This window comes from Taeniopygia guttata, chromosome 1A (genome assembly GCF_048771995.1).
Source record: "Taeniopygia guttata chromosome 1A, bTaeGut7.mat, whole genome shotgun sequence".
Taxonomy (NCBI): domain Eukaryota; kingdom Metazoa; phylum Chordata; class Aves; order Passeriformes; family Estrildidae; genus Taeniopygia; species Taeniopygia guttata.
In genome coordinates this window covers 53893543-53910342 of record NC_133025.1, presented here as the reverse complement: position 1 = coordinate 53910342, position 16800 = coordinate 53893543, and the positions used below count along the sequence as shown (strand labels likewise).

Sequence of the window (16800 nt, the reverse complement as noted above, 5' to 3'; positions counted from 1 at the left end):
ATTAACCCTGTAGTTATTTAAAATATATGTAGATGTGGCACAGACAGAGTTTACTCGTGGGCTTGGACTTGCTGAGTTAATGGCTGTACTCAATGTTCTTTTCCTACCTAAATGATTGTATGTTCTTTTCTACTGGATTTTAAAATCAGCCTTACCAGCCTGCACTCTCAGTAGTAATTTTCAAGGGCATTAACATTGTTTCTGTGACATTGTTTCTGTGACACTGCTTCATTTGAAAAGGTCACAATCTTCCCTCATGCGTACAGTTGTGGAAATTGCTCAGTTGTTTCCTTTGGTAGAGCAGTTGTTTTTCAAAGAGATATTCAATAGTTTTCCAAATTGCCATAAAAATTTAATTCACTTAAGGATAATTGAATAAATTTTAAGCATTTTTCAGAAGAGAAAGAAACAAAAAAAGTAAAAGCTTGATGATATTATAAAACTGAAGACAGGACTTAAACTCCCATTCTTGCTCTTGTTTTGTGCTTTAAAACTCTAAATATACTGTAAAACTAGGAGAAGCCATTGCTTTGCTTTCCAGCAGAAATACTGAAACTGTAAATAAGAGAAGATCCCTACTCCACTGAACGAAGATCATCTACCAAAGTATGCCTAGCAGAAACCATCTGCACAAGGAATTGAGGAAACAGATCGCTTACTTAAGCACTAGAAACACTAAAACAAGACCCCAAATCCTGGATTTGTCTTTTAAAAAGATTGAGGAGATACTGAACGAAGACTATCCAATGTATGAAATGCATAAGAAACTGATTCTCCATGAAATCTGAGAGGAACTGTACAACCTCTTATATATTGCACTTAGTCCTATCTTACATCTTGCATCTAAATATGAAGATTTTGAAGAGATTGTATATATATAATCATAGGTATACATCTATATTCACTTTCTATGAAGAAGATACAGAGCTCATATATAGCATACCATATTGAGAGAAACAAATTGTTTAACAGAAAAATAATTTGATTTAAGCATATATATAATTTTAGTTAAAATCAGTGGCATATCAACACTATGAACTAGCTCAATGTATTAGTCTTGTGTCCAAAAAAAGTTTGAACATTGTTGCCTTACTTAATGGTGGCATGTACAATGGACTGCAAAAATAAATGAGAAAGAAAAAAATTAAATGAGGATATGAGATTCTTGAGTGCGTCCAGAAGAGGGCAACAAGGCTGGTGAGGAGCTTAGAACACAAGCCCTACGAGGAGCGTTTGAGAGCACTGGGGTTGTTTAACCTGGAGAAGAGGAGGCTTAGAGGTGACCTTATTGCTCTCTACAGCTTCCTAAAGGGAGGTTGTAGACAGGTGGGGGTCGGACTCTTCCACCAGGCAGCAACTGGCAGAACAAGAGGACACAGTCTCAAGCTACATCAGGGAAGGTTTAGGTTGGGTAAAAAATTTTCACTGAAAGAATAATAAAATACTGGAATTGTCTTCCTAGGGAGGTGGTGGAATCACCATCTCTGGATATGTTTAAAAAAATACTGGACTTGGCACTTGGTGCTATAGTCTAGTTGTGGTGTTAGGGCATAGGTTGGACTTGGTGATCTTAGAGGTCTCTTCCAACCTCATTATTCTGTGATTCTGTGATGTACCAGTTCTTCCTACTGAATTCTGCTTCTCTCCAGTGTACTTTCCTTTTATCTGTCATAAATCTGAATAATAGTTTTTCCTACCTGTTCTGTATTTTCATGTCCTCAAAGTAATTTACTTCATCCACAGACAAAAAATGAAAATTTGATTGTATTTCCCATCAGATTTTTTATTTTATTGCCAAGTTATTAAGAAGCATTTATGATTTCTTTTATTCTGTCCAACATCTCCTTTTCATGTACGGTTTCCTTAAAGGTATCTTCTTTAATATTAATTTGTCACTAATTTAATTTTCTCTCTCATCTTCTAAAAATTCCATCCTTTATTTGTGATGTTTATTGGTTCATTAAGTTTTGCAATATTTCACATCTTCTGGACCTCTTTGATCTAATTCCCTCACCCTTTTTTCCCCCCATTGTGCTCCTCATTGTACTTCTACTGCCCTTTTCACCTCTTGATTTTTTTCCTTTTTTAATTTCTGGGATGATTTCTTCAGCAGCTATGCTCTCTCAATTACTCAATTATATACTCCCTTTTATTTTTTCCCTTCTTCCAGTACCCCTCCTGAGTGCTACCTCCCCTGATGCTGCAGAAAGATACAAGGTCTTTCCTGTCTGTGAAAAACAGTGCTCTCGTGTCTATGTTTTAAATTGGGAAGAGGACAGCTGCCTAAAGATGACATCATTCCTTAGTCCTCCAAGGAAAGTGGTGTGGAGATTCATCAAAGAGCTGGCAGGTATCTTGTCTCCTTTATTCCAATGTTTTATCCATTGCCTTAGCAACATGCATGGGAAGGAGCACACCGATTTTTGGCCAAGCCTGTTTTCTTCTTTTCCAGCTTTCCTTAAGTTTATGGGTGCCCAGACAGGAATAAACCTAAACCAGGAGTTTCTTGTCTGCAGTTGAGCTCCACCTGAAGAAGTCTTCACTTGTTGCCCTGTGTGCCCTTTGAGGTCTCAAGGTGATACTTCCAGGAAGGATCATACATGCACTGATTTTTGGAAAACTCTTGAGGAAGGAAGGGGAAAGGAGTCCATTCTATGAATTGACTTATGGAAAAGAATGGATGCTGGAAAGATTACAATAGTTCTTTTCATAAAATTGATATTAAGGATTTTAATATACAGCACTGGTTTCCTGACTTCTTAAGAAATCTTAGGTTCCAGGTCTTGTAAGCAAAAATTTTCAGATAACTGCAGGAGTGGTGCCAACATGTGTGTAGGACAGACAGGGTCAACAGTAATAAAATAAATCATGGGAGACTTACAGCAAAAGACAGATAATATGTAAAACAGATGTTCAGACCTCAAACAGGAGAGACAATTGAACACGAGCTTCACTGTAGCCTAGTCTAAGATGGGTTTTCTGGACTATGGGCTCTGTTGATACATATATGTACAGCATATCTGTTATCAGAGGAACAAAAATCTGGATACTCGGAACTCTACAACTATAGAAATAATACCAATCAATATTGGAAGTGGCTTGGAGAATATACATATTGAATGTTAAATAGTTAAAATGAAGTATGCAATGATTGCAGTGACTACCCATTTAATTTAGTTCTGATAAATAAAAAAGGGGCAAAAATAATGAAGGAAAAAGAATTTGTTCATGTAAATGTAAAATGAATAGCAGAATGTCATATTTCCTTCTTGAGCACCCACTCTACCTCTAACTAAAAGGGGAGGATGAGTGAAGAGATTCTGGATAGATGAGTTGTTAAACATTCAGTGTTTAGTTTCTCTTTTGAAAGAAGTCTTAAATGGTGTTTATGATTGGACTATGTGGGTACTTGCTACCCTGTGGCAGGATCAGACTTCACAGCTACTGGCATAGCAATTCCATGTTTTATTCAGTGTTCTGCTAGATTAGGAGGAACACACCACTTCCCACTTATTTCCCACCTTGGCAACCATTTTCCAAAGTTTCACTCAATCTAGTAGGCAGAACACACCAATTGTTTTCTGTGTTACCAGCCTTGATAGAATTTTCCTTCCCTAAAATATGTGGGGGTTTTTTTGGTTGGTTCTTTTTTTTTTTTTTTTTGTTGGTCTGGTTTGGTTGTTGGTTGGTCATTGGGAATTTTTCCCAGCCTGAATTTTTCCCGATTTCATTGGGAATTTTTCCCTACCTTTTGTGCTTTTGGCATGTCGGTGTGGCGCTGGGCACGAACAGAGCGTGCGGATTTGGGCGGCTTTATTGGAGCACAATACATCTCCAGCCTCCTCAGGTCACAGCTCTGGAAGCAGCATTCATCCACTATTCCCTTGTGGTGTAAGCGTCTACTGCTGGATCCATACCCCGTGGGCTTGCCTATTCAAAACACAAAGGGGAGGTTTTTAGGTTAGAAAGGAAATGCAAAGACCTCAGGAGCAGTCATATTATTAAGATGTATTATGTTAACTGTATCACCAGTGACCATTATAGAGGCTGCCTGTGTGTATCTATTCTAAGATCCTGTTCTGAGATACAGCTTTGAATATTACTTTCCAGATATTCCTGGAAATGGAAAACTTTTTCTCTACGTGTGGTTACTATTTAAGCATTTGAGCAAATCTATGCCTTCTTAGAAAAGTATTATTAAAATACTTTCTTGAACTGCGTTAGCCTCAAAAATGGAGAGGGAGGAAGCTGAAATCTGGCATTTGGGCACCTTCCAAAGGAAATTTACCTTTTAGATTTTGTATGAAAATGGATTGTTGAGCCAACTGAGGTAGCTGGTGTGTAAAAACCATAGATCACAACTGTGTTGTAGACAGGAATTTCCTAATAAAAATGGCTACACCGAGGCACTGTGTGAAGTCAGAGTGGGTTGCAAAGGGGAAATAAATACTGTGTACCACTGCACAGGCTGTAAGGTCTGCAAGCTCAAAAATGGGAAGCAGGAATTGAAATAACAAAGTAACTGATGAATAGGAAGGTTGATGGAACAGATAGAAGTGGAAGATTTTTCTATTCCATAGATTTGCACAAGATAAGAAATGGGACTGATATAGCATGGCTTTCTTGTGCTTTGCATTTGTACCAGCCATCTATGGAAAATACTTAATTGGCAAATATTTTGTATTTTTCGCTCAGCTCCAGTAAAGGCCAACATTTTCATTCATACAACTCTTACACACTTATATTTTTGTCTTTTCTCCTCCTGTGGTTTATGATTTCCTTAGTAACTGCTGAGTTGTCTGCTGTCCTACACGGAGATTAAAAGCCCATTATTTCCTGGGATTGTTTGTATGCAGCCAAGTTGGATGCGCAGTTGCCCTGTTATGACTAACTAGAAATGAAGGAACAGTAAATTTACAAAAAGTAAGTAGTTGCTTGCTTACTGCATCTATTTTAAAATTCTGATAGAATTTGATTTTAGACAGTACAATTCTGAAAAGATTAAGTGTTTTGTTTTGACATTTTCAGCATTAAATGTTTCCATTTACAGAATGATCCACATTGGTTAAGAAATGAAAAATATGGAAAAAAAAAGACAAGCGTGCCAAGAGCCAAAACATGAAGTAACTCAATTCAGTCAGCTTTACCAATTTCTTTTCTTGCCTTTTCTTTTTTCTCTTCTCCTTCTCATTTATATCACTGAGACCAAAAATCTGTTATTCACAGAGTTTGGCAGGAGTTTACATTTTAAGAATTACTCAAGTTAAAGTAAGGATACCAAAGAAGTAGAATATTCAGTTTTACTTTGGGAGCTTATTGTCCCCAGTGCTTATACAGCAAAGTCTAGGTTGATATCCCTGTGTTTGTATTGCAGTTGTCAATTTGAAAAAACGGCACTACAATTTACTGTTCCCTGTGATTAAAACATGTATCCCCTGATGAAGAACCCTTGAGGCCTTAGAATATTAGCAAATGAAAAGACCTCTAGTGGTACAGTATGTTTCACATTTTAGCCAGCAGTTCAGCCAGTTAAGAGCTAACTATCCCTATGATCTATGAAACCCAGAACACAGGTTTTTTAAATGTCTTTTTTTTTTTCCCCCCCGGGGACTATAAATTAAACAAAAAAACCCACGCTTACTTAGTATATTGCAATCCACTGGAGGCCTCTATATTGTACATTGCCTGCTGAATAATTTGTTTCATAAGACTATGCAGTACAGTAAGCCAGGAGTAGATTACAGTAATATTTTTGTGTGTGTCTGTGTGTGTTGTTTTATGTGTATAACTGAAAAGTACTACAAATACTAAGATGTGGAGTTTGGTTTGATTTTTTTTTGCCCCCCCAACGATTATTTTCCCTCACTGAGTTATAATATTGAGATACAAATTTTTCTCTGGAGATTTTTCCTGAAATTTGTCAATCTGGTTGTTTAGCCTAATACTTTTAAAATGGAGCACTCCTGATAAAGTGTGGAGTGTCATTACTTTGCAGTATACCCACAGCTGTGCCACATTTGGTCTTGCTCTCATTTAAAGCATGGAAGGGCAAATTCTGTTCCTGGATATATATATGAGGTGTCCAGATCCAGCTGAACTGTAGGTACAAGAACTGATAAGTTAACCTTCCCTTTCTTTTATCAGTCTGTCAATTTTTCATAAGCAATCAAACCCTAAAAGTGTCTGTTCAAGTTATTTTACTTTTCAATGTCCAAATTTAATAATTTATAAATATAATTGATAAAGTACTTTTACTAACCTATTCCTGCTGCCTGCTTTATTTGGCAATCTGTAGCAACATTTTTCCATACTATCATAAATATGCATAAATAGTTAATAAAAATCCTGAATCCTGGAATCTTTCTGGTGAAAATCTCTGAGTACTTTAAAATCATTTTTGGAGTAGCCAGACCAGAGATATCTATGTATTTTTGTTACAGAATAATAATTGTATGAAGGATTATATAATGTCTAATAGCTCTTCAAAAAGCTTATATGCATGTAATAAGATGGGAATGGAATCTCTATCACACCAGTGATGATTTCAGCTATGAAACATGACATTAGCTTATTTGTAGGCTTAAATATTTGTGCTTCATATGTTGTAATAAATGCTCGTCCTTTATATAAAGATAACGTTAATATTGAGAAGTCAGAATTTTTTATTTCAATAAATGTTTTCCCAAGGCTTTCAAAAGACCTAAGTAATCAAGTATACTTAAAATTTGTGTGACGTAGAAAGTGAAATTGCCTAAAATGCTGTAAAACAGAGAGAAAATTAACAGAAAAAAAATTATTCCTTTTCAGTAATCATGATCCACAATAATGTTTGAGAAGTATCTGATGACTAAAGTAATTTTAAAGCAATAGATTTTAAATTGCTGCTGACCTCTTAAGTGCTGCAGTATACAAAGATGCTATCACAGAGAAAGATAAGATAAAGAGTTACAAGATGATACCACCACTTCTACAGATGTTATCACTGTTTGGCCCATCTGTTCTGGCAGGACTGCAGGGTCAGATGGTCCCAGTTCATCAAGTTAACAAACTATGCACTTAGATCTAGGCAAATGTTCAAACTCCTATGTGGTGTGTTGGATTAAATCACATATTAAGCAGTGAGAACATGCCTGAGTGCTCTCCTACACAGGGACTATTATAACTGAGCACTTCAGCTGCTTTCTAGATGAGAGTCAATACTGGTATATAAATGGCAAATGATTCTGCATTTTTAATTTCTCCTCCTTATTTTTGTTTTAATAGTATTGCCTTCAGTATGGATTGCACCTTCTGTGTCACTATACTGGGAAGCCACCTAGTTATTTCTCATCTTTCTGACATAATTTGAGTGCTGCCTTCCAGCTGTTATCAAATGTTCCTTCTATTTACTCAACCTTCAAAGTGCTGCCTGTGGACATACAACAGTCCTAGGCATTCCTTTTTGCTGATGTACGCTGATTTCCTTAGAGGTTTCTTTCCTTTTTTTGTCAGTGGCTAGCTCAAGAGAATTTCATATCATGTAGGTCAAAGTTTACTTAATAGAATATTTGGCACTTATTTAATCTACTCTATCAAATCTGTCGAAGTCTCTTTCAGTGCATGACAAGAAGATAAAAAGTCTAGTCACAGTGATGTCCCCTGAAAGTAGTCCAAGGCATAGGATTCCAGTAGTTAAACAGCTGGCTTCTGCACTAACAGCACAGTCAGTGGAGTAATTCAGCAGGGCTTGTTTACACTTGGTTTCTTTCTGTTCTTCCTCATCCCTCCAAAAAATCTTCCTGTTGCTGCCACTGGTTCTACTCTACCAGTGGTTTCAGTGTGAGAAGAACTGGTATAGGTGGACTACAGAAGTTTCAAATGTCAAGTTATCTAGGCATTCTGTGTAGACTTATAATCTGCTGTTGTAGTATAAAATCAGAAATTTCAAGAAAAATAGCCCAGGATAAATGGAAAGCTAATCTACTCTAGGACTCTAGGAAAGAACTGGGATTGTGTCCTGGAACTTTTATGTGACTCTTTGTATTTGCTGTTGTGTCTTTTTTAGCCAAGCAGTAGAACTCAAGAGTGCCATGTAGACTGTAATTCAGAAATACATCATAAATTTGAAAAACAGTGCACTTAATCCTAATCTAGTATCAGAGTCAATCTTCAGCTGCAACTGCAGCTTTTAAAGTATGGTGAAAGGCCATTGACCTATTAGAGTGCTGTATTCTTGTAGCAAGAAACTCAAAATGTTTCCATCAATGCATTTGGCTCAGGTGCAACTTGGAAACACTGACAGCAGCTTACAGCATTAGGATGTATGGGAGCATCCTGTAAGGCAGCAGGTCAGTCAGACAGGATTTTCCTGCGGCCTGAACAATGGGCTGAGAGTTTGTGGTGCTGTATTACAGAACAGTAATTGAACAAGAACATCCTGTGTGCTAGATCCAAACTGGGAGCTGGTGGTTGGAGATGTTTTGAGCTGCACGTGCTGTGTGCTTTATGGTGGCACAGAAGGCTAGGGATGTTGAGTTTGAGATTCATCTTGCTCATCTTTGGTCTCTGAAAAGTAGGGATCTAGTTTAAGATAGTGAAATCAACAAGCAGGTGTGCATTGAGAGGGAATTTTTCCTGTATTGAATGCTTTGCTTAGAATTAAATTTATTCTTGTTCTCTGAAGGAAACAGTGCTCTTTCATTAACTACAGATAAAGCTAATTGATCTAGTTTTAGCATACATGCCCAGCTTCTTCTAGGAAATTGAATTCAAGGAAAATGAATGAAATTAAAAATTGTTTGTCCTAAATCACAGAATGTATGCATCTGGTGGAGTACAAAACTGCTCTCTTCCATTTCTAGTTTAACAATTAAATATGACTAATTGTTCTAAAGAACTTGCCAGCAAGTGTGCTCTTTAATTATATTTAGTTGAGGTGTTGGGGCACAGGTTGCACTCGATGATCTTTAAGGTCGCTTCCAACCTAGTAATTCTGTGAATTATGTGAATCTCTGTACCTCTTTTACTACATTCTGTATGTTAGTCTAGTACTGTCTATTTTTGCATTATAAATGCCTTCATATGCAAAATAAGAGACTGTTGATATCACTTTTCATCTCTTGTAATCTTGAACAAATGGTTTAGTGTTATATTGGTAATACTTCTTGAGGGTGCTCTGGTATTTCTCATCTGTATTTGAAAAATTATGAGTCAATGTTCAATCAGCAGGAAATGCCTGGGTTTTGATACTTCTATGAAGTGTTAAACAAACAAGCAAACAAACAAACAAACAACAAATCTTGGGGACTGTTGTAAAGTCCCTTACCAGAAATACCTCGCGGTTTAAATGTGCAAAGTAGGCAATCTGATTTTCATGTAAATAAGTTACATGCATTTTGAAGTGACAATATTTAATATTTAGTTTCCATTTTCCTTCAATGTTTTGTTAATGCAAAAAAATTATTATGCTTAGACTGATTTTTGTTTGTATTCATCAAAATGAGCATATATTAGCATTTATAAATGCTCAATGAATGGATGCCCTAGCTCTGAAATCTAATTTAATATGCATGAGAATAGAGGATAAGCTTTATCAGTATGCACAAGCAAAATCTTTATGAAAGCATCTGCATTTGTGAATATTGAGAAATTGTACTACAGCTATTGCTTTGTGGAATTCTGGATTGTATTAACTTCTGAGTCCAACGCAAGATGTTTGCTCTTTGCTCTGAAATCCTAGCAAGTAAGACTGGGAGAACATGGACACTCAGTGTTGATCTATAAGAGAAATCTATCAGGATTTCACAGAATGGATTGCCTGAATAAATGAGTTTTATAAGCTTCACCTTTTGAAAAGAAGATAGCTCTTTGATATTTCAAATGCAGAATAAAAGAACTATTTCACTTCCTTAAAGTCAGTGAGACAAGCGTAGCTTTTTTCCAGAAGATCTTAATTTGTAATTTGTATGACTGTGTTTATTTAGTCCATGCCATAGTTAAATATTTTTTTTCTTACAGAAACATCTTTTCAGAAACATTTTTCCCCCTTCATTGTAGAATTGGGAAGGAGTTCTCTTCCCCTAAACTTATTTCCAAAGTACAGCACTTGTAACATTTTCCGCTCACATACAGGAGTGCTGTACTCTGCTCTTGCTATGAAATAGTTGTTTTGGAGGCCATCAAGTGTATTAAGCATGTGATAGAGACATTATGCTTCACACATTATTTCCCAAGCCATTTACAATGTGTGAAGAGAAAGCACTATATTTTTGAGTGTTGTGCTGGGATATGGAGTGGGAATTTCAGTGTTTAGATATTTTTGAGGGGAAAAGAAAAATGGAAAAAGAATGGGAAACAATATGATGTCTTATTTTACACCAAATCAATGCTCTATAGGGTGAAAACCTTGCAGACCTAGCACAATTCACAAGCCTATATCAGATTCCAGGGCTAGAAAGTGCCAGATGCTGCCAAAAATATATATACTTTGGCAAGGGAAATGCTTTGCTGAAGAGAAATTCACTAGTGCAAGAATAGCCAGGTTGATCAGGGTTTAGGACGAGATAATTAGAAGCCAGTAGGTCATTGCTACATCTGAATATTGCCCCTTAAAGTGCATTGAGGAGGGCAATGACAAGACAGACATCCATCCATAATGAAAATATATCCTCTCCCTTTCTTATACATCTCCCACAGGAAATAATTGCTGCTTACCCTTGTGTGTGGTGGAGGTAGGAACAGTCATGGTAGAACTTTTCATATGCTTCTTATCCCAAGCCAATGTAAAACTGCGTTTTATTTGGCTTACCAAACTAATAACAATGAAACCCTATGACTGGGTGAAATTGTAGCATTGCTGAAGTCACTGGTAAATATTTTACTGCAGTCAGGATTATGTCTTGATGAATCAGTTGTCTGAATTTACTTATATATAACCTGATCCAAGGTCTGCTAAAATCAGTAGAAATATTTCCACTGTCATTAGTGGGTTTTTCAATATGCTGATATTGAGCACTTGCTTTTTCTTCCAAGATTAAAGTTCAAGAGGTAAATATTGTCTTAGTGGCATCAAAAGAGATTGCAGGGAATGGATGTGATGAGATTTCTTGAAGGAAGTAGGAAGAAGAGGATGATGATTTACAATGTGAAGCAGAATGACTGATACGTGGTTCATGCCACTGACCACATAACATGCTTTGCACTTTGTAATCACAATTTTTAGCTGTACATTGAGAAATGAAAGCAAATAACAAATGCCAAACATTTGCTATTTACTCTTGCTTTTGCATTTTGGCATCATCATCTGATTAGAGGCAGAAGGTGGGAATGGCTATTCCAAGTCCTATCAAATAAATTTCCTATTGTCCAGGAGTGCCCACATTACAATTACAATTTTTATTTCTACAGAATAGTCCTTACACGAGCATTAAGTAGATGAGTACTGGCCAATATCACCTACCAGAGAGTCGGAAAATTTTCATTCCCTTATTAGAAACAAGAGCTGGTTGACAGAAGCTGAACATGTGCTGGCAGTGGGCCCAGGTGGCCGAGAAGGCCGGTGACATCCTGGCTTGTATCAGTAATTGTGTGGCCAGCAGGACCAGGGCAGTGATGGTCCCTCTGGCCCTGGTTCAGGTGAGGTCACGCTTGGAGTGCTGGGCTCAGTTTGGGGCCCCTCACGACAAGAAAGACATTGAGGGGGTGTCCAGAGAAGGGCACGGAGCTGGGGAAGGGTCTGGAACACCAGGCTGATAAGGAGCAGCTGAAGGAGAAAGCTGGGAATGTTTAGCCTGGAGAAAAGGAGACTCAGGGGAGACCTTTTTGACTCTCTACAACGGCCTATAGTGAGGCTGTAGTGAGATGAGTGTTGGTTGATTCTTACCTCCTATAAGTAAAAAGAGATAGGAAAAGGAGAAATGGCCTCAAGTAGTGCCAAGGGAGGTTCAGGTGGGATGTCAGGAAAACTTTCTTCACTAAAAGGGTGGCCAAGTGTTAGAACAGGCTGATCAGGGAAGGGTAGAGTCACCACCCCTGGAAGTGTTGAAAAAACCTGTAGGTACTTTGTGACATGGTTTAGTGATCAAGGTGGTATTCAGTCAAAGGCTGGACTGAATGATCTTGAAGTTCTTTTCCAACCTCAATGGCTCTGATCGTGTGGCAATAGAAGAGAAATTAAGATGGGAAAAGAAGGTAAGGCCAGTAAGGACCTGGCTCACTCTTCGCTGACACCATCAGCTTTAGTGGGTTTGCTCTAAGCTAATAGGATCTCACACCATTGCCAAGTGCTTTGCCACTGAAAAGTGTCCAGCCTTGTACAACTATGCAGCAACAGAGCCTAGGGAATGAAGAAGATTCAGTTTTGTATCTATGAAGGCCAGAATTTTCTCTAGAATTTCAGTTATTGAACCTTTCTGTACAACGACATTAATTATTCCAGAAGTTACTTAAGCATGGTCAGATGACTTAATGCTTTTGGTAAAAGTCCAGCATGTAGTTTTCTTACAGCCAACATTTTAGAGGTGAATAATTTCCCCAAAAAATAATTTTTTATTGTCTGCTACTTTTTGCCATATTGGGATGCTTTTATTTGTGACAGTTGACTTGCAAGATTCTTCATTAGAAAGTACAAATTAACCACTACATTCAGAAGGGAAATTAAGACAGAAAGATTAAGAGCCAGGTTCTTTTATCTTCTCTGGTGCTAAACAGTACTGTATCCTAAATTACAAGAGCTCTTTGCAGAGAAAGATAAGAACTTAATTTGAGTAATACTCATGGCATCTATCAATTATTTGCACAAGAGAAGGCTGTGTCAGTGCCAGGAACTGAACCTACATCAACATAAGCACCAGGCTTTAACTATATACCTGTCTTTCTTTAACCATATTTTTGAGTCAGTTGGACATGTAAAAATATAATCTTGAAATGAAACGTTCATTTGAGGTCATGATGCTCCTGTTAAATTTGTCAAAGGAGATAAAAGAAAAGTGAAACTTTCCAGAGGAGTACATAATCATTAGGGAGTGAGGATGAGGTCATTGGGATGAGAAAGGGACAATGCATTGTGGCTGGAAACAAAATCAGGACTAAAACTAGCTAAAATATGGTTATGTTAGATTCATCTTTCACTCACACTCCCAGTTGTAGCTCCGTCCTTTAGTGATTTAGTTTTGCAAGTAGGAGCTAGGAAAATCAATTCTTGTAAAAGAAACATAAAGAAAAAGAAGTGAGTGCTGAATATCAGATGAAAATACACTTGCTCTCCTTGTCCTTCAAGCTCACCCTGTTATTGCTGAAGACATGCAAGGGGATTATAAGGTAACACTGGCATAGTGCAGAGAGAAATTAGTTCCAGTATAACACCTTAAATATCAAAACTACAGTTTCTGTAGGATCCTTGAAAATAGAAGTGCTTGTAAGCAGTAAAGCTGTTTTATGAAACAAAGAGGATGCAATCCTTCTTTTATGGAGCTGACAATGCCCTCTGTGGTCACGCTTCTAAAAAGGAAATGTAGTTGCTGAATGAAGATTTTTTCAGTTCTTACTTGCTAAGTTTCAGAGGCCTTTTCAAGGAAAGTTTTAAAAGTTCATTTCCATTAAAACAGAAGTTTTTGTAAGCAACCAGAATTAGTCCTTTCTTTTATTATTTTATTTCCAACTTAAGTTTGATTAATGATTGAAAGTTTTGCATCAGTTAAAGATGTCTTTGAATGATTTCTCTTATTTTGCAATCCTGTTGTCCTTTTGCTTCACTAGGTTTCTTCTCTGGGTCATGTGGGAATACTATAAGCTTTAAAAGGGCTGAGGCAATGTTGATCTGGCCCTTAAATTTTAGGTACTCACTGCCTTTTTTTGAGCCACAACATCCAAAATTATTTAAGCAAGTGAATCCAGTTCAGCAGAAAAGCATTAGGATGAATAAGTATTCTTATAAGTGCCATAATGTGTAAGCTTAATGGTGACCCTGTAAATCCTGTTAGATGTTCTTTGTCGGCAAAATCATTCTTCCCAGTGCTGGGCCAGTGTTTTTCACATCATGTCATCCACTTTGTCAGTCTGAGCTTAGTCCTGCTCGGGATCTATGGTGGTTATTAAAAAAAAAAAAAAAAAAAAAAAAAAAAAAGTAGTGTGGAAAAAATACTTTTCTTAGGCATCATTGGCCAGTGGAGGGCTTACATGGTATCAGAGCAAATGAGAAAGTAGAACAAAGTAATTCCTATAAAATGCATTTCTAAAGGATCTTTTGTTGGTTATTAAAAATCACAGCCCTTTTTAATTCTCAGGTCTTCAACACATATCACTCATTTTTTTATTCCTTTACATGCTAATAAATCTCAAAGCCTGGAGGACTTTGAAGAAATCTTTTGATCATCTGAAAGCAGAGATTCTGGATTTGTCTTGGACACAGACATCAGGATTCATATCTTTGGTGTGGGTCTTTAGATATTTAATTATGAGGTTACAAGTTACTTAGCTGTATTTGAGATTAAGAACCCAGTGTTCCAATTTAGAGTTACAAGGTACAAAGGAAAAGGATGTTGAGACATACCCTGTAGGTACCCAGAATTTGACTTCAAAAGATCATAAATAACTAGCCTTAAGTAGTTAATTGTAGTTAATTCTACAATTAAATGTGGTACAGATATAGATAAATTGAATCAAATAGCATAGAAAACAAAGCTTCCACACAAGAAAGCCACCTAAACACCAGCATCCTTGCAATTTTTTCATTGCTTCTTCCATCTGATTGGGTACAACTGAAGGAGTTGGAGAATATCCAGGTGAGGTTAAATTATTTTTCAGATATTTTAGATGTACAGTTGATTTTCATTTAATAACACATCCAAATCAACTTTTTCATTATCTACTCAAATGTCATTGGAAAATGAAAAAATACTTGCAACCTCCTGTGCTATTAGTATTTATACAGTTTTAGTGAGAATATAGATGCCAGTATACAATATTTCTTTCTTTTAGGTCTTCTGTAGCAAAATCTTTTAGAGTTCTTTCCATCAAGAGTGATTTTTTGGATAAAGTATGACCATTGCTCTCACTGAAAATTTGGGCAAAATGTATCCCAAATTAAATTGAATTTTTTGTGGTTTGGGAAAGTTGGATTAATTTTTTCCTTTGTTTTTTTCTTCTAAGTTCCACTAAACTCTTCATTGCTTGCCAGAAAAGGAGGTGCCAAAATAACCCAAGGAGGCTGGGCAGCCTCTCCATTAGTGAGAAGTACAGCAAGTTTAGTGAGTGTGGCTCTTCACTCATTTTCCCCATTCGTGAAATTTGAAAAGTTTCATGTCTGCATCCAGGATAAAATACTAAATGGAAGTACAATAAAGTCATTTCCACAATTCTTCTTGTCTAAAATGGGTCTGAATTTTCCCTTCTTTGTTTCTAAATGGTTACCTAAACTGAATACCTTGTGATTTGGCTTAATTATTTGCAATTTCTCGTCATCTGTTAGTTGCTTATGTCTTTCATGTATTCTTTCTTGACTTCTTCTGATACCACTTCATAACTTTTCTAATGAACTTCTGAAGCCCATTTCAGAATTCTAGGTGTTCTTTGTTTATCCCTCTAGCAGTTAGACAGCAGGGCATTAGATACATTGCTATCAATTTAAACTTCATAGTTGTTTTGACTTTCCATTCAGCATCATAAAACTGCTATGCAATCAACTGTGATCACTCTAAAGACAAAACCCACAACAAACAAATTAGCTGCATAGAGAAAACCATATGTACATATGGTTTTCTCTATGCAGCTTCAGAAGAATATTGCTTTAAACCAGATACACTTAATGTATGTCTCATTTAAAAATGGTGGCAATAAACAACACCCTTGCTGGTTTTTGTCCTCTAATCTTAGTGATCATAAACCAGAAGGTTTTTTGCAGAAATAGCAGCATATTATGGACCTGTGTGGGACTGAGTATCTTTCTCTCTTTGTGTCTGTCTCTCTCTACTTGCATGGCTGTGATCTTTTGCCGTACTACCACTTGCAAATAGATCTGATCACTGGAATCTCCTGGATATGGTTATATTATAGTGCAAGCTGGCCTTGTCTCTGGAATGTTTGAATGATTCTGTGATAATTGATAAATTTTATCCTAGTACATAAAGTTTTAAAAAAGGCTTTCTGTCTTTTCAATTGTTCATATCAATTGTTCTGAAGGTCACGGTCTATTGAAAAATTTAGACAAAATATTAATCTGACAAGGGCTGCAGTTTATTTCTACATTATTCTCAAGTGTTTGGGTCCTTTTTTCAATTAAGACTGTCTTTATGGTCAGTCACACATTATGACATATATGTTTGTTTGGTTTTTTGTTTGACTTCAGGGTTGAGATTCAGGAGGGTTTTTATTTGTTGAATCTCCTGGGCAGTGTGTGCTGTTGAGATGCCTGAAGACTGGCAGTGACATTGTTCCTAGTCGTGGTTCTCCTGTCTTATTTGTATGCAAATTTTGGGCTGTAGGGCCATTTCTTATTCACGCTAGAGGGCTCCTTCACACTTGCTTAGCTGTGTGGCAGCACCTACAAGTCAGAGCAGTGGAAACACAGTGCAGTGCAAGGGTTTGCCTGCATTTCAGGACATAACAGGCTCCTGTGTCTTCCCCTCACAGAAATTGCTGCTGCGTATTGTAACATTGCCACCTCATCAGGAGTGCCAGACTGACCTGTGATAATTTTCTCTCCTTCTTACCACATAAGGTGGGAAGAGCAGAAACACTACAGAACTATTTCTGAACAAAGAGAAGTTAAGATTTGCTCCCTGTTCAGCCTAAAGAGAACTCAAGAGAACAACAAATGTCATAATC

The 16800-nt window shown here is 36.9% G+C and overlaps 1 protein-coding gene and 1 long non-coding RNA gene across 4 annotated transcripts in view; one reads left to right on the top strand and one right to left on the bottom strand.

Annotated features, from left to right (window-relative positions):
• Positions 1-16800, top strand: part of LOC121469120 (uncharacterized) — a 76516-nt gene that overhangs the window by 23643 nt on the left and 36073 nt on the right. The window contains exon 4 of the long non-coding RNA XR_012053571.1: positions 2171-4923. This is a non-coding gene — a long non-coding RNA (uncharacterized lncRNA). The remainder of the gene's footprint in view (positions 1-2170; positions 4924-16800) is intronic.
• The window catches only part of IGF1 (insulin like growth factor 1), a 55267-nt gene that overhangs the window by 11797 nt on the left and 26670 nt on the right, over positions 1-16800 (bottom strand). For all 3 annotated transcript variants that reach the window (XM_072923474.1, XM_002199813.7, XM_072923475.1), the window contains one exon: positions 3749-3930. In XM_072923474.1, the coding sequence (XP_072779575.1) occupies positions 3749-3930 (182 nt within the window). The remainder of the gene's footprint in view (positions 1-3748; positions 3931-16800) is intronic.